Source organism: Mus musculus, chromosome 13 (assembly GCF_000001635.26).
Source record: "Mus musculus strain C57BL/6J chromosome 13, GRCm38.p6 C57BL/6J".
In the NCBI taxonomy this organism is placed as follows: Eukaryota; Metazoa; Chordata; class Mammalia; order Rodentia; family Muridae; genus Mus; species Mus musculus.
The window spans coordinates 16,849,358-16,871,072 of NC_000079.6; the positions used below are offsets into that span (position 1 = coordinate 16,849,358).

At 39.0% G+C, this 21,715-nt stretch overlaps 1 protein-coding gene across 1 annotated transcript in view; it reads right to left on the bottom strand.

Annotated features, from left to right (window-relative positions):
* Positions 1–8,114: 8,114 nt before the first annotated feature.
* Positions 8,115–21,715, bottom strand: part of Sugct (succinyl-CoA glutarate-CoA transferase) — an 837,324-nt gene continuing 823,723 nt past the window's right edge. Inside the window, exon 14 of the mRNA NM_138654.3 lies at positions 8,115–8,661. Within this exon, the coding sequence (NP_619595.3) occupies positions 8,498–8,661 (164 nt within the window). The 3' untranslated portion in view covers positions 8,115–8,497. The remainder of the gene's footprint in view (positions 8,662–21,715) is intronic.

A 21,715-nucleotide genomic window follows, 5' to 3' on the forward strand; every position in this document is an offset into this window, starting at 1 on the left:
AAAGATTGGGAAACTAACCCAGGTTCTAAACTGGAAAAAGGATTATACCTATATCTATCTATCTCTGTGTGTAATTAAAATAAATATATACTGCTATCAAATTTTGCTTAGTTTAGAGGCAAAAGCAATACTCTCATTTATTTAATTTATTTATTTAGTATCTATGTGTGCTTATTGATGTACATGTGTGCATGTTCAGGTTACATGACAACAACAGGTATTTTTCTTCAGATGTAGCCCACCTATTTTTGCACAAGAGCTCTCACTGACCAGGAAAAATGTCTAGTAGGCTAAGCTGGTGGGAACCACCTCTCTGCCTTTCCAGTGCAGTGATTATAACTGTGCTATGATAATATCTAAACAAAATAAGAACAACAACAAAACATGGGTTCTAAGGACATGCTCAGGACCTCAATCATGTTACTGACAGAGCCATTATCCCAGCCCCATATATACACACTGATTAACCACTTTCTGAAGGCTGAATGTCAGTGGACTCTTTAGTCAGAATATCACATGATGCAAGTCAAAGTATTGGTTTCCTTGAGGTCTTGTGTGGCATTTCTGGAAAAAAAAAATCCACTTCCAAACTAAGATTCCTGGTAGAATGCACATAGTTTCCTATTTTCTTATTTAATTTTTATTTAAAATATGTTCTATATGATATATTTTGATTACATTCTTCCCCCTCTTTAAACTCCCACATACTCCCAAATATATACCCGTCCAACTTCATGTTATTTCTCTCTCTCACACTCTCACTCCCTAAAAAAGAAATTTAAAAAAACAAAAGAGAGACATATATACACACAAAGCAAATACAAAAAATAAAAAGGAAAGAAAGAACGAAAGAAAGAAAGAAAGAAAGAAAGAAAGAAAGAAAGAAAGAAGGAAGGAAAGGAAGAAAGGAAGGGAGAGAGAGAGAGAGAGAGAGAGAGAGAGAGAGGAAGGAAGGAAGGAAGGAAGGAAGGAAGAAAAGTACCATAGTGCTGTCACTTGGAGACCTCTCTTACTTCCCAGAGGACACTTCAATTACTTACTATGTTATTCCCTCCAGCAATGGAGCCTCCTTACATGTCATATCAACACCCCCTATTCTGTTCCTGTGATATCAGGGTTACTCAGCTGACCTCTTTATGTTAGGATCAACTGATATCATTTCATTTCACTAATTTCCTTTTGAGACAAATTTCCATTATATAGCCCAGGCTAGCCACAACCCTCCTCTCTTAGCCACCTAATTTCTAGAATTATAACACACCTGACTCAATGTTTTTTTTTTTATTGTGTTGTTTTTTTGTTTTGGATTAATTTTATCTTCAACATTTACCCAGCAGTTAAATTAATGTCCTACTGCTTGACTGAGAAGTGTATGCATGTTCAAAGGGGCTGGTAATCTCAGGGAATCTCTTAGAATTCTACCACCAAAGAGAGGCAATTGATAACATTTGAACAATATTGATAACTTTGTTAATAGTGCATTAATTTAAACTTCATTTGCACTGCACAATCCAAGTCTGGATGGGAATGAGTGCTTGAAGTGGGATCTTCTCCAAAGAAGACCTTCTCTGAGAATTTTAGGGGTGCACCTCCTTTAAAAGATATTCGGTGAAACAGCTGGTGTGCATATACTTTATTCAGGGTGACCAAGGGCTATATATGAACCTTGAAGAGTGGGAAAAATATTCAGGGTGAATGTAAAATTATTGGCTGGAGTTTCAAGTACTGTGAATGTCTCATTTGTATGAAGAGGCATTCCAGAAATCCAAGGTATTTGCTGGGCAGATTCTTTTATTTTAAGACATATATTTTATATATATGAATAGACTGTAGCTGTCTTCAGACACATCAGAAGAGGGCATCAGATTCCATTACAGATGGCTGTGAGCCATATGGCATTGCTGGGAAATGAACACAGAACCTCTGGAAGAAAAATTGATGCTCTTAACCACTGAGCCATCTCTCCAGCCCCAGTGGGAATATTATTGTTGGTAAAGAGGAAGTTAAACTTGTAGGTTTCCCAAGGGCTACATGACCTTCCTCAGGTAAAGGTTGTGGGATCAGGCTCCCCAGACAAAAGTGAGAGAAGGGAAAGCCCTGCTGCAAAAAGGGAGTCCTCCATTTTGTGCTTAGTTCAGAGGAGTGATCTGGACGTGGTAGACTTCAACCTAAAGTAGCAGGGTTTCCCCACAGAGAGAGTATATTTGTATTTTTGGAAATAATAAGTAGCACACAAAAATGGTATGCTTTGCATTATACTTGTAATTTATACTATTGTAAAATTGCTTTAAAATGTTTTTATATATCATCTGATCTCTGGGAGTACCGGACATACATGCTGTATTTACAGGCAAAACACCTAAACACATTAAATAAAACTTTAAAAGAATAAATTAAACTGTCACCTCGAAACAATCTAGAATGACCTGGAGTTTCAGTGAGGAACTGTCTAGGTCAGGTTGGCCTGTGAGCTTGTCTATGGAGGTGATAGGCTTGCTTTTCTTAATAGATGTGGAAATACCTGGGCTGGAAGTAGGTGGTACCATTCCTGGAGTTTGGATTCTGAATTCTTGGAAAGTGAGCTAAGTGATAAGTACGTGTTCGTTTATTCTCTCTCTGTTCTTGGCTGTTAGAAGTGACTAGATACTTCAAGTTCCTGCCACCTTGGTTTCCTTACAGTGATGGAATGTTTCCTCTCTATATCTAGGTTATAATCTGCTTCCCCTTAGGGATTGCAGTCTTCTTGGTGAAAGAGTGGCTATCAAACAGATATTTCTCATCTCCTGTAAAGTAGACACTATTAGTAGTAACCACTGAAGAAATTATGATGACTAAGACACACATAAAGATAGTACAGTGGTAAGACAAGACCAACTAGTCTCCCGGTTATTTTACCTCACTGTATAATAAAAAGTGGACCCATAAGGTAAATAGAAGAGACTGAGAGAGTAAACAAAAGTTGATAGGACAATTGAGAAACTCACAAAATTTTCCTTTACGCTTTTCCAGGAAGAATGCACCTGCTTTACCCTAAGTTCTAACATTCTGAAAATGTCATAAGCAAACCAACATCAGAAAGACTGGACTTTTGCAGTTAATTTGATGATAGATTATTTTTGTACAAATGCCTGCTTTTCTGATGATAGAGAATTTCACTCATATTGGACTCACAAATCACTGCAGGCATCTCGCATATTTTTTTCTTTTGTTCAGGGTGATAGGATTTTAAAATTATGCCTCCTACTCTTTAGAGGGCAGTGCTTGCTGAGGAGAGCATGGAAGGATACATCACAGAAATCTACTTACTTGGGAATCCTTTTATTTTAGAACATTTGCAAAAGCCATAGTGACTGTGTTCCTTGCATGCTTCCGTGATGTGACTTGCCCATTACATCTTCAAGGACATCAAAAGGGGCAGAGCCCAAGAGCTTAAGTGATACTTGTAGTTAAGAATGGCAGAGGGCCACCTAGTATCACTGAGTGTGCCATAGCACAGCACACATGAGTGCTCACGAAATGGTAGGATTTTCTCTTCATGGATAATGCCCTCCAGGCTTTCCCAGACATTTCTCACACAGAAGTTACTATGTGTAATCCACGTCTATGAATTTTAATTGTCTTACTTACATAGAATGTACATAGATCAGTACATTGCCTGTAAGAACATAATAGATCCAGTTATCAAGATTGTGTAGCTTCAAATTTAATATCAGTCATTGACCTCACCAACCTTCCAAAGTTACTGAATTTTAACTATTATGTGTTCTGACAGGTAAGTCACATATGTATTTAAGATACTGTAATTTTAAATATTTATGTAGATAAGTCTTAGAAATCGTCATCCAGTTTTTGTGGGAAATTGAAGGTACAGCTCTGACTACTGTCAGAGTCCTCTACCTCCCCTACAGAGGCCTATTCTAGATCTGCAAGCTCTTCTTGCCAAGTTCATAAACCTTCCCCCAGAATGTACCCACACAGATCCACCAAGGTACTCATTTTACCTTGCATCAACCAAGCATTATGAGAGTAGTTGCATAAAACACTTGGATTGATCACTGTGACCTTACAGTGGTTTGTCAAGTTCAACTAACTGGTTTGCCTCCCAAGGTGTAAGCTCTCCCAGCACTGGGCCCACTTTCTGGGCTCTGGATTCTCCAGAAAGTAAAGCTGGAGAATCATGCGCAACGTTTGGGATTTGAGAGAGAGAGAAAAATGTGGGCTCTAGGCTGGAAACTCAAGTTACTGGGTATTTCCAGTTCTGCTGTGATCTTAAGAACAGGTCATTTGAGTTTACTTTTGACTCAGTTTTCCATCACAGCAAAGCAGGCTGAGAAGGCTCTCAGAGTAGCATGTGCTCTTTCCAGAGTTAGGCTTGTGGGTTAGAGAATTTGAGACCAGTGTCACTGTAAACACCCTCAGCTTAGGGCACCTCAGTTCAGACAAGGACCAGAGCGCTCTCTCTTCTATTACATAAAAAGTAGTTAAAAGTCTCCCTCAAAGAGAAGGTATCAATTCTCTCAACCTTCTCATGGAAGAAGCACAATGTCTATCCACCATTCATAGAATGAAACATCTAACTTGTACAGTCAGGAATTTCTTCTTAAAGTTTAAGAACGTATATCCAAGACTGTTGGGATGAATGTGCTACAAATGTTGCCAAATTTCTCCTAACGCTTCAGAAATCGAATTTCTCTCTTTAGGGTTCACAGGAGGTAAAGAGGTAAAAATAACCTTCATTTGAGGCAATTATACTTTCCCTCTTCTCAACCTCTCTGGTGCACGCGTTGAGGTTGAATTTATCACTACTGAGTAAGCCCATTGCTGCTGAGGGCCGTGGTGTGGTGAGGAGCCATAGGAATGAACAGACCGTCACCATCATGGTCTTGGCTTGCAAAGGAAAAGGCAGGGAAGTAGGGCAGGGCTGTGAGGGGTGGGAATGCTTTATATCTTATTAAAAGATTGTGAGGATCCCTTCATCCTGTTTGACAGACAGTAAGGCCAGGTAGAGAGCAAAACATCCATGCTTTGGAGGCCATTTGCCTAAAGTGCTTACTGGTGACCTGAAGCTAAAGAGCAGGAACACACCAAGGCCAAGGCTAGTACTGGACAGAATAGTCTAACGCCCACCAATCAGAACTTGACTGTAGCAGCAGATAGTGTATCATTCATGAATTAAAAACAGGAGAATATCATGAGGAATAATTAGAAAAATTAGTAGGCAAAATAGGGGAATGGAGTGTAGAGAATATTTTCCCCAACTACCTCCTTACCTACTGAGCATCAAGGGTCTGCAGCTCCAAGATGCTAAAGGTGTTAACACTTTCATGAGCCCTGTCATTACCTTCTCAGATTCCGCAGGGCAGATGCTTAGAGGAGTGGTCCTGAAGATGAGGGCAGCTCCAAGGCAAATAAGCAGAAGATCAGCAAGACTTGCATCTATGTAGCTTTTAAGGGTTTGTTTTTGCATAATTAAGCCTGGGCCCTCACATAAACTATAATAGTGTTTCACCACCAACCTACACTCTCAGCCTACACAGATTTTAAAATAGGCAACTTGCCAAAGGTAAGACACAAGTCAAAAGTGTAATGTCAAATTGAAGTAATATATGAATGGGTACAAATTTTTGGAAAAAGATTTAAAAATAGAACTTGTGAGATCTTCACATTAAAGGACTTCCACAGAGCAATATCTGAGAGTAGTGGTCTAAAGTCACAATATCAAACAGCAAATATAATACCTCCTTCATGTCCTTCTATTGTGATTTTATTTCTAATACCCTTAGCTGTTTCATGAACACAAGACTGCATAAAGAAATAATTACAGTATTCATACAAAATTCATCATGTTCGTTTTCATTTCTACTAAAAGAACATTCAGCAGTTCAGGCTATTTACCAGAAAAAAAAAAATCATGTTGTTTAACAAGAAAATTATGGTAGAAAAACTTTCAGGAAAAAATAAGTTCATTTGCTTATGGACTTGCTTTCAATTTCGTAACAATTAACTCACGAGGTTTCAAGGAGTTTCTGAGGCCAACCACAGATATAACCTTCCAGAAGGCAGGCCTTGACACAGACTGGACCTGAGCATATGGTGTCTTAGTAGTGTGTTATTTTGGGGACCGTGTAAGATAACCAGCTCTGATAATTAAAACAGCACATTTGTTTATAAGCATAATTTGATCTGGGGCATATTGCTAAAAATTTTAGTAAGCACAATGTTTCTTTCAGAACTGATAATCAGTGTGAACTTGAAGCACAGCCTGATTATTACTTTTTTTTTTTTTTTAACTCAGTGGAATAATGTTTTATGTTGGGTGAGTGACCAGAAATCCAAAGTTCTCCTGGATCATTCTGAGCTGTGCAGGTGGGAATCTGGAAACACAGTCATGCTGCAGTGGTGGCCCTACCATATTTGAAGACTTAAGTTTTAATTAACCTGACAGTTTAAGAGGTTCTGGCCCTGTGCTTGACAGACTCCTCCTACATATGCGTATTCACATATGTAGAATTATTGCTCAATAAGGAGTATTTGCAATTTAAGATTTTATGTTTCAGTGGGAGAAAATGATGCATCTGGCTTTTAAAAGATGTTATTTTATCAGTTCTGTCACCCAACCTCTTTCTGATTTCCATATGAGTCATATGATTATAAAGACATTTTCTTTAAATGTCTGCCTTGGGGCTGGAACAATGGTTTAAAGATTAAGAGTACTTATTGATGTTGCAGAGGACCTAAGTTCAGTTTCTAAACCACATGATAGCCTTCAATCATTTGCCAGTTTTCAGGCATCAATTGTTATCTTCTGACCTCTGCAGGCATTAGGTATACACATCATATGCATACATACATGCAAGCAATACATTCATATATTCTTTATAAAAGTCTGGCTTGGTGTTAACAATTATATATATATATATATATATATATATATATGTATATATATATATATACATACATATATACACACACACATATATATATTTATATATAAAATAAGTTATCAATACATATATATGGAACTGAGGCAAAGGACCTGCAGAAGGCATCAAACTACTCTATTATGAGAAAATTCTAACTACTGGAGTAATAATGGACTTTGTCAGAGTACAACATGATGAACAGCAAAGCCAAGCCTGGGGCAGATCTCAAAAATTAGGATAAGTTCCTCTGAAAAGTATCCTAGAGACACTTCTTATGTCATATCCTTGACTCTAGAGACATATCTGTCAGGCCTTACAACATGGGTAAGTAATTCAAACCATCCAACATAAAAAGAAGACTAGTTCTGAATCAGCTTGAAAGGTGAATGTTTGCAGTTTAGCTTTCAATTACTACCAGCATATAATGGTATTGCTTTCTAGTATGTGTGCCTATGGGCATGAGTGGAGCACACTGGCCAAGTGGTACCTGATGCCCTGCCCTATGCAGCCATTTGTGGTAGTTTATTCTAAAATATATATCCTTATTTCCTTTTATCTTTGAGGCAGCTTTTTGTCTCCTTGGTCACTTGGGTTTCTCACTGTCAAGTCAAACTACAAAGACATGATGCTGTCTTCTACGTCTTCAAGTTACAAAGAAATATTTCCTATCATTTCCCCATTTGGTGTTCTTTACACTTTCCCATGTGAGCACTCACCTCACATTTATCTAAAGTGTATGGCATGTGGCTATGTCTCAAAATAAGGTAGCAAGAGAAGAACCACTAGAGTTTTTTATATACACAAATGCTCATGTCCTGAATAAATAGGTAGAAACTGATATTCCACCACACCGCAGAGTATCACCAGGACAACAAAACAAAGCAAATATTTACTCCTTATGGGCAGAGTAGAGCTCAGTCTTACTACAGCCATCAGCAAAGTCAATGGTTTAAATTACAGACTAACAAAGGTTTCGTGGGCTTGAAATTAAGTTATACTGTTTAAAATCAATCACAGAGACTGTCATCCTGCTTATTGCTCTGACTTCCTAACAATGATTTAAATGAGAACTTTATGTACAAGTAGAAAATGTCAAAAGTTCTGTTTTTTTTCAGGCTTGTGTGGGTGGGCAGGCAAACATTTTAGGCATTAAGACAATTAGAATAAAGAGGGCTTTTTCCAGAAAAAAAATTTTTTTTAGGTTTTGCTTTATTTTCAATTGACAAATCAAAACTACAATTTATAATTTGATGTTTCCATACATTATACATTGTGGAAGAATTAAATGAAAGCAACATTCCAACACCAGTTATTATACCTTTAGGATGAAAAATATAGAATTAATCAAATTCCATAAATCAATGATTAAATTATTTTCTGGGGGGAAAAGTCAAAACAGTAAGTTTTTAAATGGGCACTAGACTTTAATCCTAAAGTTACCCCAGAGATGCCAGGCAGGTAGTCTGTAGTTCTCCTCACCATGCTTTGTAGTAGGATCAAGACTGGGAAAGGCATGCACAGAGCACTCACTGTCTGGGCCAGCCAGCTGCAGTTTTCTGATGCATTCTCCTCTGTCACTTGGTTTCATGTTGCTCTATCACACCAGAGCAGAGTAGCTTCTCAATAGCCCCCTCATCATATCTGAGGACCTCCTTCAGGATATGCCTTGTATGCTGTCCCAGCAGGGGAGGTGGCTTTGCCTCTGACATCTTGAACTTGCTGTATCTCACAGCTGGACCTGTCCAAGGAATGGAATGAGAAAAACTGTTAATAACTGACTCTGGGAACTTAATTACTCAAGTAATGGAGTGTTTCCACAGGACTTCAAGATTTTCTGTGCTACTTATGCCCTTACCCATGTACCATAATTTTATTTTGTTTGTTTTGGAGTTGGGAGGGGAGGGCACTTTCTTAAGGTTTTGGTTGTGAGCTTAGGCTTCAATGTTTGTGCAGCTCATACATAGCTCATCCAAATGTGTAGAGAAGTTCCAGGCTGTCCATCAGCATGTGATGGATTGCATATCTGTGTGTTTACAAACTTCCCCTCCTATGCAAGACACCCTCATGGGTAGAGCATTTACTCAGGGGGACTATAGGTCTAAGAACACAATGACTGCAAACTTGAAGTGTGTTTGTAAAGCCAGAAAGATGGCCCAAACTGAAGGTAACCCAGGGTTCTGTCATTAATCATCTACTGAATGGTTCTAGAATCTAGTTCAGCATATATTAAACCCCAACTCAGACTCTTTCCCTCCGTCTTTAGTGGTATAAGAGGCTATATGACCAAGCTTCATTTTCAAGGAGGCTTGTTTTGGGACTTCGGGATTTATACTTTTTAACAGAACCATCTTGGACAAATTATTTACCCTCTCGGAGCTTCATATCCCACAACTGTAATATAATAATGTTTACCACACAGACTAGAGGTAAGGATTTAATTGAGACGACAGACAAAAACACTAAGAATTCCATAACCCATAATAATACACAAAACTTGCTGGCTGTTATGTTTATGAAAGCCACTACATCTCTCTTGCCTATTGCAGTTTAAGAGGATGAAGATATTTAATGTCAGCTATTTGACAGAACTCAGTTGTTGTAAACAGAGGAATTCTAACAATAATTTCAAAAATAATCACAATTGATTTAATTGTTCTCATTCTTCACATAACTGCAATAAAGAATGCAAATGTTTGGCAGGAGCCAAATGGCTAATGATGGCATGAGGATATGCTGTAGCCACAGAAATGGTCTCGTTCTAAGTTTTGTGCTCACTTTCCCTAATAATGATGCTTCCCACTCCTCTTTTGTAAAGCTGGACATGTAAAGCTGGGAATGTGTTTCAACAACATTTCCTCATTCTATACTGACAATATTTTATATTTCACCTGATTAAGCTTCAAAATTGCAAATTAAATAGTAGTCCCAGGAAGAATTTGTAAAGCAGCACATATCTATCTCTTGAAAACGTATTTGAAGACTCTAGCAAGAAAGCACAACAATCCATGTGCCTTTGACTTGAGAATGGTCCTCATCCTTTGAGGAAGGTCATCTTCTCTGAAAAGTGTATGCAGCTTTGAGAAGGACACACGTGAAATGATAAAGGAAGAAGGTGGACATCTACCCTAGGCAATCAGATCTGCCAAATCAACCACGGTAGTCAACGGGATCAGAACCAGAATAGCCACATCCTGCATTTTAATTTTTATTGTTTCCTCTCTCTCTCTCAGTCTCTCTCTCTCTCTCTCAGTCTCTCTCTCTCTCTCTTTCTCTCTCAGTCTCTCTCTCTCTCTCTCTCCCTCTCTCTCCCCCCCTCTCTCTCTTTCTCTCTCTCCCTCCCTCCATCCCTCCCTCCCTCTCTCTCTCTTCCTCCTCCTCCTCCTCTTCCTCCCTCCTTCCCTTTCTCAGAATTGTAACTGAACCCAGGGTTCTGGCCATGCTAGGCAAGTGCTCTACCACTGAGCTACATCCTTGTTCCTCCGTAGCCTCGTCTTGATTTGTGAACTTTACAAGAACAAATCAACCAAAGCATCCATAGTTAACAGAACATCCATTAATACAACAGAAATGTCTTTTAGAGAATTATATTAATGAGAATACTTATTTGCATACCATTTGACAGAGACAGCATCCAGACATGGTCTAACACTGCCACATTCAGTATTTTCCTACCACATGCCTTCCTCTATAGACCAAGGATAAATTATAACTGATACTTTTATTTTATGATAAGTTTTCCTTTCTCTAAAGCTCAGCAGAGTTTGTTTTTCTTCTCATATTTTCCTGGAATGCATCATACAGGAGGGTTTTGTCAGGGCTCGTTCCTGCCCAGTAAGTGAGGACACAAACACATTGCATATTGAGAGACTGAGAAAAGATGAATGACAATTATTCTGCTTGACTATGCAAGAGGCTTTGATCTTAAAATCAGTGGTTATGAGAGAGACAGTCTGGGACTAGAAACAGGACGGAAAGCAGAGGGTTGGATGTCTCTTTGTCAAATAGCTGACCTCATTCAGATCTGCTTGTGCAATTGTTGTAATAGTAGAGGCTGCCAGTATTTGACTACAAACAAAATATCAACCAGTTATTTTTTTAAAAAGTTCAAAAAGGATTCTCAAGGAACACTAGAAGCCATCATGTGTATGTTGGTCCTGTAGTGAAATCCAACTCAGTACTCGATTTAAAGATTTTCATGGTCTTAGCTGTTTCCAACTGTCCTTAAATTTAAATACTTACAGATAAACTTCCCTGACTCAAAAATTATTGTTCAAGTTAGATTCAATAAGAGTGAAAAATGCCACACAAAGAAGAAAGGCCAATGCTATACGTCTGGACCTTCATTTGTTATTGATCAGTCAGTCAGTCAAAGATCACCAGAAATATGAAGACTACATAGATCCGAAAACAAAAACAAAAAATTGAAACAATCAGAGATAGCTTAAAACAAATCAAGAAGAGAATGCTATGTAATAGATAAAATTGAAAATTTTAATGCTTTTGATTTTTAGTATTATATTTCAAATTAGAAGTTTAGAAAAATAATTGAAATATATTTCTAAGCATTTAAAGAGAAGAGTATACATATACTAAAGAAGCTAAGAGTTCATAGAAAATAGACAAGAATCCCAGAGAGAAGTAAGAGAATGGGGATGGGGAGACGCTTCTGCACAAAACGCTGTGCTGAGGGGAACACAAGCACGTTATCAGAATTAGTCAGCAGAGAAGCCAGCATAGCCAATGAAGGAAAGAGTGACATCTTGATGTTTCACATGAAACATTACAAGACAGCATTAAAAATGGTGGAGGGTCTTCCTGGGGTATAGAGAGGGTACACCAGCTCAGGGTAACAGAGAGAACACCACATGTGTACTTGCTGCCATGCCATCCATTTGAGTAGCTCCATTGCCTTTTTTTTTTTTTTAATATTTTGTTTACATTTCAAATGTTATCCTCTTAACCAGTCCAGTCAGTTCTTTCTCTGACTCCTCCACTGGGGACCCCATGCTAAGTCCAATGGTTGGCTACAAGCATCTGCCTCTGTATTTGTCAGGCTCTGGCAGAGCCTCTCAAGAGACAGCTGTATCAGGCTCCTGTCAACAAGCACTTCTTTGCATCTGCAATAGTGTCTAGGTTTGGTGTCTGTATATAGGATGGATCCCCAGGTGGGGAAGTCTTTAGACGGCTGTTCCTTCATTCTCTGCTTCACAAGTTGTTCCCATATTTCCTTTAGACAGGAGCCCTTCTGAGTTAAGAATTTGGAGATGAGTGAGTGGCCCTATCCCCCAACCGGGGGGCTTGGCCTAACCTCTGGATATGGTGCCTTGTACACCTAATGTCACAGATTTTAAACTAATACATTGAGTTGTTTGGTTAGTTGCCTGCATCCTTGATAGAAGTGGTAACAATAACAGCTGTGCTTGCTAGTGGGCATTCATCACTTCCCATGGTTCCCACTGAATAAATAGCCATGGGAATGAGTCTCTTTTCTTTGACCGGTGGACTGTGCTTCTGATTTCTTATGTCAGTTTATAGAGACTATTGTAGCCTATAGTTTACAGGTAAGAAAACCGAGGCTTTTTATAGGGTAAATTGATTTTATAGTGTTACCCAGTTTTATAACTAGTGACAGATCCAGGATAAGAACCCTACCCTATTATTATTATTATTATTAAATTATTTTATCTATTTAGATTCAAAATGTTGCTCCGCTTACTAATCCCCTCTCCCTGAGTTCTTCACCCTATCACCCCTCCCCTTTGCTTCTGAGAGAGTGCTCCCTGACCCACTAATCTGCCCCTACCTCACCCATGCCAGCATACCCCTTCCTTGGCACATCAAGTTTCTACAGCATTAAGCACATCATATCCCACTGTGACCAGAAAAGGCAGTCCTCTGTTGTGTATGTGCCGGGGGCCAGAGACCAGCCCATGGATGCTCTTTGGTTGGTGGCTTATCTCTGGGGCTCTGAGGGATCTGGGTTAGTTGATACTATTGTTCTTCCTATGGTATTTTAATCCCCTTGAACTCCTTTAGTCCTTCCCCCAACTCTCCCATAGGAGGACCAGGGCTGGTCCAATGATTGGCTGTAATATCTGTCTCAGTCAGGTGCTGGTAGAGTGAGCCTCTCAGAAGATAGCCAAGATAGCTCCGGTCTGTAAGCACATCAGTAATAGTGTCAGGGTCTGTTGCCTCCACATGGGATGGAACCTAAGTTGGACTGTTCACTCTAGTCTTAACAGATAAAATCCCAGCACAGAGAAGAGGAAGTAGGCACAAAGTCTGACTTCTAATCAAGAAGTTGTTATGATTGGTACCTGCTGGCAAAGGGAAACTGTCTTCTCAGCAGAGTGACACTGACTGTATTAACTGCACTCCATGCCCATGAGTAGTTGGCCAATATAAAATGGTGCTCATGTTGTTAGTTTGAATTTTATTGTTTTGTTTGTTTAATTTATTGATTTATATTTTTAGTTTTATTTTGAGAGAGAGAGAGAGAGAGAGAGAACATGAGTTGGGGAAGACCTGGGAGAAGTTGAAGATGGGAAATAGTATAATCAAAATTACTGTATAGAAATTTAATAATAACAATAATAATAGTAGTAATAAAAACATCTCCAGTCTTTAGACTTCACAGTCTATGTTCTCTCATAAATGATTATTTACCTACTTACAGCTAGTAATTAGATATGCTTGAATAAATATTATTCTTATATTAATGAATATATCCATTAATTCATCATACTTATACTTCTGCTTATTTATCTCTATCTCTCTGTTAATATTTGATCTAGATTGTTTCATTATGTATAACTCTAAAATGTATACTTGGCCCTGCTGTCATGGAGGGATTATAATTTGACACATCATAAAAGAATAACCAAATTGCTATAGTCTGATAAAAATCATAAAATAATTATAAACCAACCTTACAAGAGAATAAGACTATAATAATACTATAGTGGGCAATGAGGTGAAAAATTAATAACTGTTCTTTTTAACAGTTATCATAGGCCAAATTGATGTCCCTAGGGCAGACTTTGAGAGTTAAAAACCATGCCATTTCTAGTTTGTGGGTCAAGCTGTGAGCCCTCAGCTTTCTGCTCTTACTGCTATGTCTTTGTTACACAATCCTGGATTAGTCTAACCCTCTAGAACACTAAACTCAATGAACTCATCTTTCTGTAAGTTGCCAGGGTCCTGGTGTTTTATTACAATAGAAAAGTGACTAACACTGAAGTTAGAAGCAGAGAGAGGGCCACTGCTGGAATGGAACTGACAATGCTATTTATTTATTTATTTAGGAACAATGTGGAAGAGTTTGTAACTTTGGTCTAGAGGGGTGATTTAAGGATGTAAGTGGGGCCGAATAGGCCATCCTAGTAGGAGTTTAGAAGACAGGAATGCTAAGAGCTATATGAACTGTGGAGGCCCAGCTCAAGCAGTTTTTATTTTATTTTATTTTATTTTATTTTATTTTAGAGAAAGACTATTAATAGCTAGCCTATAGACTGTTCTTATTTATTTTGGCAAACAAATAAACAACAACAACAACAACAAAACCCTGGCTGCTTTCAGACTATGTCCTAAGAAATGGTCTGAGAATAAAGTTTAAAGTATTTTTGGTGAAGGCAATTTCAAGAGAGCCTAATATTGATTTGATTGCTTATTTACACTAGAATAAAGGGAATGGTACCCTCAGAGCATGGGCCCATTCAACTACCTTCTGACTTGTGAAAGAAATGGTAAGGCATTTCTGCTCCTGGAAAGTAACTACAATCAAAAGTTGGTGGTAATGTTGCCCAAGCAGAGGAGTGTGTATTGCAGAAGTCCCTGAATAAAAACTCTGAGAGGGCAAGAGGTCCCGAGAGTCCATTGCATAAAGCTGTGAAAGTAAACTCTGGGTTGCATTGTAGTGTCCAAGATGTTGGCCATGACAGAGCTGAGATATATCTATCAAGAAGAGCTGCCTTTAGGGAGAAGAACCAGCCCAAGTGGGTATTACATATTGCGGGCAGCAAAGCCGTTGACATGATATGATAAGCTATGGGTCTTGATGTTTGTCCTGCTGGAATTCAGTCTTGTTTTGTCAAAGATTTCTTCATTATGCTCCCATTCCTCCCTTTTGGAATACAATACATATCTTATATCATTATGTGTTTGAAGTATATAATTTGCCGTTAGATTTTACAGGGGGCTAAATTAAGACATTGCCTGAAGTTTTAGAAGACATAGTGATCATAGGGCTTCTAAAAAGTGTGGTTGTGAAAGACTATAGAGATTTTTGAAGTTGAACTAAAAGTAATTTGCATTATTATATATAGTCTGCAAGCACTCTCATGCATGTATAGGCATGTGCGCATGTGTGTGTGTGTGTGTGTGTGTGTGTGTGTGTGTGTGTGTGTGTGTGTGTGTGTGTGAAAGGCATGTGAACGCGCACACGCGCGCGCACACACACACACACACACACACACACACACACACACACACGATTATAGAGACCATGGAGCAGAATGCAGTGATTTGAATGAGATATCCCTCATACTCTCAGACACTTAAATACTTGAATGTCAGTTGATGGTGTTGTTTGGGTACGTTTAGGAGATGTGGCCATGCTGGAGACAACATGTCATTGGGCTAGGTTATGGGAGTTTAAAGCCTATGCCAATTCTAGTTTTCTCTCTCTGCTGGATGCTCAGAGAGGAAGATGTAAGCCCTCAGCTTCCTACTTCTAATGGCAAGCCTTTATTCTACCATCATGGATTCTAACTCTCAGGAATCATAATTCGAAGTAAACTCTTTTTCTATACCTAGTCTTGGTCATGGTATTTGATCACAGCAATAGGAAAGTAACCAATACACACAATTAAAGGAAAAGAATTGAAGGGGAATCCTGTGCATTTAAAAAGAACAATTGTTATAGGCACTTTCCAGATGGGGAGATGAAATGAATACATGGGTACATTTATACAAATAAAAAGAAGTCATAGATTCTTTTAGATATACCAAGTTTGCATACCTTTGAGACAACCAAGCCTTAGTCATTACATCTTTAGCTTTCAAAATCTCAAATTCAGGAATGAGTTGGCCAGTATACACAGAAGTTACTTATAATTAACATGTCATCATTCCAAAGCAGCATAAGCAATTGTATTTATTCAATCTCTGATGCTATACTTTCCACAATGGGTCAAAATGCAGAGAACAATTGATTGTGCAGTTGCCCAGCCCCAAATGATACACTGACAACAGAATGCCTATGTAAGGCTTGGGGAACATAACAAAAGAAGTGGCAGAAAGCATGTAAGAGCCTGCAAACTAGGAAGTCTGCAGCAAGACTGTATCTCCTAAAAGTGACAGGGAAGCTACACCCTTGAAACCTCAACAATACATCTGCTTAAACGAGATCTGAACAACGATAACATTAATAGACTTCCTGATGTGGAAGGGAGAAAGCACAAGGATCCTACCCATAGACAAAGAGTTACAGCAATTAGTGACTGCTGAGGGAAGACGACTTAATCTTGCCCAGCAATGAACCCCTTAACTAGTTATCCCAAACCAGTAAAAACATAGACATCAAGAAATGTGAAGAGAACTCAGCAGTTTGTATGTGCATATACATTACTAAACATAAAGAGGCCATTGGTTTTGAGGGAACAAAGTGAGGCAGTACACGGGAGGAGAGGACATGGACACATTTAAACCGTAAATATAATTATTTTCCATTTTAAAAATGTAAACAAACAAACAAACAAACAAAAACAAAACAAAGCAAAGAAACCTACATTGTATATGTAGCTTCTTCTCTACTGTCAAAGCTATTTTTGATTTTTTGAAAGTAGTATATGAAGTTTTTCTTATGAAGTTTTATGCATACTTCATTTTGAATAATCTTCTCTCTCTACCCCACTTGTCTCCCTGCCCCCTTCCCAATTTACTATACAACCCTAATATTCCCCTTTCCCGTCGCATATACCGTATGCATTACTACAACCCTCATCTACCTCTGCGCCCCCCCCCCCCTTTTTGAGACGGGATTTCTCTGTGTAGCCATGGCTGTCCTGGAACTCACAGTGTAGACCAGGTTGGCCTTGAGTGCAGATTCAACTTCTTCTGCCTTCTGAGTGCTGGGGTTAAAGGCATGTGCCACCATGTTCAGCTTCAACCCCCTCTCTTAAAGCCTATTCTTCATGTCATTTGGACCCCAAATACAATTTTGTGATCAATGACTACACAAATTCCTATACATAAATATAAAATAAGCTTAGATATGCATATGAGAGAGAATAATGACATATTTGTCTTTCTGAGTCTAGGTTACTTCACTGAATATGCTAATTTTCAGTTCCATCCATATCTTACAAATTTCATATTTCTTAATAGCCGAATAAACTTCCATTGTATATGTTTCACACTTTCATGATCCATTCATTTGTTGAGGAACATGTAGGTAAGTTTAACCATCTGTAAAAGGCTTCTGTTCTTTGTCTTTAATGACATAATTTTTAAATTTATATTTATGGGGGTTTGCCTGCATGTATGTCTGTGTTCCATGTGCATGCAGTGCCTGCGGAGCACGGAAGAGGGCAATGGCTCCTCTCGAACTGCATTTGCCGATGGCTGTTCATAGCCATATGGGTACTGGGAAGCTGGGAACCTGAACCAGGTCCTCTGCAGAAATAGCAAGTGCTCTTCACTGCTAAGATGTCTCTCCAGTCCCTGGTCTTCATCATTAGCACCTAAATCTCTACTCACTTTATGAGAACCCAGGGCAGTTTTACTTTGGAAAGAATTATTGACTCTTGTCCTCACAAAAAAATACAAAGAAAGCAACTCAGTTCTCTTCTATTAGAGGTAAATTAAATGAGATGTTTTATGTTTTTTATGTGCTACTAAAGGCAATCACAATGGAGCACATAGTGGAAATACATGCTATACTTTCTTCCTTTTAAAGTAGAATCCTTTGGAAACATGCCACTTCTTTTACTTCTTTAACAAATACTTGGTGTGTATTAGATACATTCTTGGTCCTAAGAACAAAGCCAGAACTCAATTTTTAAAAAAAAAATTATTTACTTATTTACTTTTTTACACTCCATATATTATCCCCCCCAATCCCTGTCCATCCACCCTGAGACTGTTTCATATCCCATACCCCCTCCCCAACCCCTGTCTCTATGTGATGTCCCCACCCCAACTCCACATGACCTCTAAACTCCCTGGGGCCTCCAATCTCTTGAGGGTTAGGTGCATCATCTCTGAATGAACTGATATGGGAGCCTCATATCAGCTGGTGTACGCTGCCTGGTTGGTGGCCCAGTGTTTGAGAGATCTCAGAGGTTCAGGTTAATTGACACTGCTGGTCCTCCTACAGGGTCACCCTTCTCCTCAGCTTCTTTCAGCTTTTCCCTAATTCAACCACAGAGGTCAGCAGCTTCTGTCCATTGGTTGGGTGCAAATATCTGCATCTGACTCTTTCAGCTGCTTGTTGGGTCTTCTGGAGTGTGGTCATGATAGGTCCCTTTTTGTAAGCACTCCATAGCCTCAGTAATAGTGTCAGACCTTGGAACCTCCCCTTGAGCTGGATCCCACTTTGGGACTGTCACTGGACCTTCTTTTCCTCAGGCTCCTCTCCATTTCCATCCCTGTAATTCTTTCAGACAGGAACAATTATGGGTCAGAGTTGGATAGCCCCCTCCCTCCTTTGATGCCCTGTCTTTCTGCTGGAGGTGGGCTCTTTGAGTTCCCTCTCCCTACGGTCTAGCAGTTCATCTAAGGTCTCTCCCTTTGAGTCCTGAGAGTCTCTCACCTCCCAGATCTCTGGTGTATTCTGAGGGTCCCCCCAACCTCCTACCTCCTGAGGTTGCCTATTTCCATTCTTTCTGCTGACCCTCAGGACTTCAGTCCTTTTCCATCACCCAATACCAAATCAAGCTCTCCCAGGCACTACCCACTCACCCACTTTCCCTCCCAGATCCCTCCCTCCCTCCCCACTTGTGATTGCTTTCTTCTCCCTCCCGGGTGGGACTTAGTCAAGTGTCCTCACTTGGGCACTTCAGCTTGTTGACCTTTTTGAGTTCTATGTTCATTTACACATGGAATACTATTCAGCTACTAAGAATGTGGATATCCTGAGATTTGCATGCAAATGGATGGAACTAGAAAATATCATCCTGAGTAAGGTAACTTAGACTCAAAAGTACATGCATGGTATGTACTTACTAATAAGTAGATATTAGCCAAAAAAAAAAAGTACAGAATACCCAGAAGTCACTCTTATCTCCTCCAGTTAGTAAATGGAGGGAGGGGGGATGAGACCCACAGAGGAAGTCACCTGCTCAGGGTTGCAGACATAGTAAGGAACAGAGCTCCAGATGGTCTTGTTTCTGAAGCCCAGTTCTTTGCCACTCAGCCACATCTTTTTGCATAAGGGCAGCACAAAAGAAGGAAAAAATATTTCACTTGGACAATGAACTGAATTCAGGGTTCCCAAATCAGAACTTGGCAAGGAAATCTTTAGGCTTCATCATTCCGTCAGTCTATCTTATTTCTTTCCCTAGATCAGAGTCTTATGATATCTGCATTCATTGATTTCTTGTCCACCCAAATTAACTTGTTAATTGCTAATGCTTTCCATGTAGAAAGCCATAGAATCACAACACCATCAATACATAACAGTTTCTCCTATTTCTGCAAGGCAATGTGTTCCAATGCCCTTCTTTTTACTCACTTCCAAAGAAATGAAGCTTTAGTTATGCTCTCTGGAAATCTGTCTGGTTTAAGGCACATGGACAGCCAGTGCCTGGCACACTAGAGAATTCCTCAGACTAGCCATGTAGAGTTTTCCATCTGTGGTTTGAGGCCCTTTAGTAACAAAACCCTGGCTGTTTTGTCTCACCTCCCTTTAGAAAACATCCATAACTCTTAAGCTGAAAGGAGATCTACCCAATCTACGTGAGCATCCCAAGTTACCATTTATCCAAGTTCAAACCACTTATCTATAAGCCAGATCAACTTAATAATACAAACAGTTGCAGGAAACAGAGGTAGCCAAAAACATGTGGGAAACCATAATGAATATTCAAGTAACGGGAACATAATACCACATCATCCTGAGGAAAGGGACTTACTTGAACAGTCCCTTTTTCCAGAACTGCATGCACCTCCTTCCTTAATGATGCATTCCCCAAGGCACTGAAGCACAGCCTTGCACAAACCTCACACAACATAGCAACTGAGCAGAACAAAGGGTTAAGTCATTTACACAACAGGCAAATGTGACCTCAGTGGTGGTGAGAATCAAACTAGAATTAAAACCAAATAAGTCCAGATTTGTTTACTATATTTCTTCTTTTTAATTTCTTATATTGTATTAAATTTCCAAGAATACTTAAAAGCAAACAGCTGTCATATAATGTATGAAACATTATCTCAAAATGTTTTTATTTTGATGTTTTTGGCCCTTTGCTAAGATCCATGTTGTGGATAGCAAACATTTAATCTTTAGGGCTTGCTAGTGTAGAAAGAAGCCAAACTTCATTTTGCTAAAAATAATGATAGCTTAGTATCAAGAGATTTCACAACTTCCCCTTCAGTGCTTGAGTTCATCATTATAACAATAACAATATTTTTTATATGGCGCCTCTTATCCATAGCATCCAACTTGCCAAATGGGACCATACAGTTAGAACACACTAAACCCATTAGATATGAGATAAAAATAGATAAGACCATTTAAAGAGCATGTAATCATGGAAGAAGGCTGTAAGAGAATAAAAATGGCTTGGGACATCTTTAACCAAAGAACTCAAACTATGGCACCACTTGTGGGGCCAGACATTTCAGAAACGCAAGACAACTTGTGGTATGTACCACCAAGGTGGGGAGGTCATCCATGTATCACTTGCAGTCCAGAGCTCCTTAGTATCATTTCCATTGCAATGAATTTTAACTCCATAATTTTTAAACTATTTTAAGTTTAAAATATGTGTACTTGTGGGTATCTGTGTGGAAGAAGGCTACCATTGGAGTCTTGTTTTCAGTTATGTCAATGGCTCTACCATTGTCATCAGTGCTGTTAAACGGATTTCCAGCTTCTACCTTTCAGGAATATAACTGCATTACACGTGACCCTTGTTCAGCTGAGCCAGGCCCTACAAGTTGCAGAGAATTGTGAATGGAGGAGATTACTTCACTCCCTCCAGGGCAGAACATATACCATTTATTGTAGGTATGGGTCTCTCCTTTCCTGTTTGACTAGCAGTGGATAAGACAGTAAGTCCTTCAGCAACCTGATACTCTGCGAACTCACAATGGATGTCACGTACAGCATGAGCAAGAACTACATCATCTTTAAAAAGTACTGTATGCTCCATCCTGATTGTGATGTGTGCCTCAGTTTAGTCCAGAGACCTATTTGCTGCAAATCAGAGAGACCTTCTCTGAGCAACCTTTTAAAAAATAATTCAGTCCAGACACTCAAAATACTCTGAAGCTGCATGATAATAGTTAGTATTTATCGAATACTTACATATGTTAGGCATTTGGCAGAATGCTTTCTGTATATTACTGTGTCATATGAACTAAATGACTTAAAAAGGTATGATTATAATGAAACCATTCCATCAAAGGTGAAAGTTAATGTTAAGTAATGTTATCAACATTGCACAGCTTATCAACTAAAAAATTTCATTAGAACTTAGGCTGGATAAATCCAAAGTGTATGCTTATTAGTACAAGGGTGTACTTCCCTTCTGCATAATGTAGAAGAAAATCTGTTCTCATATCAG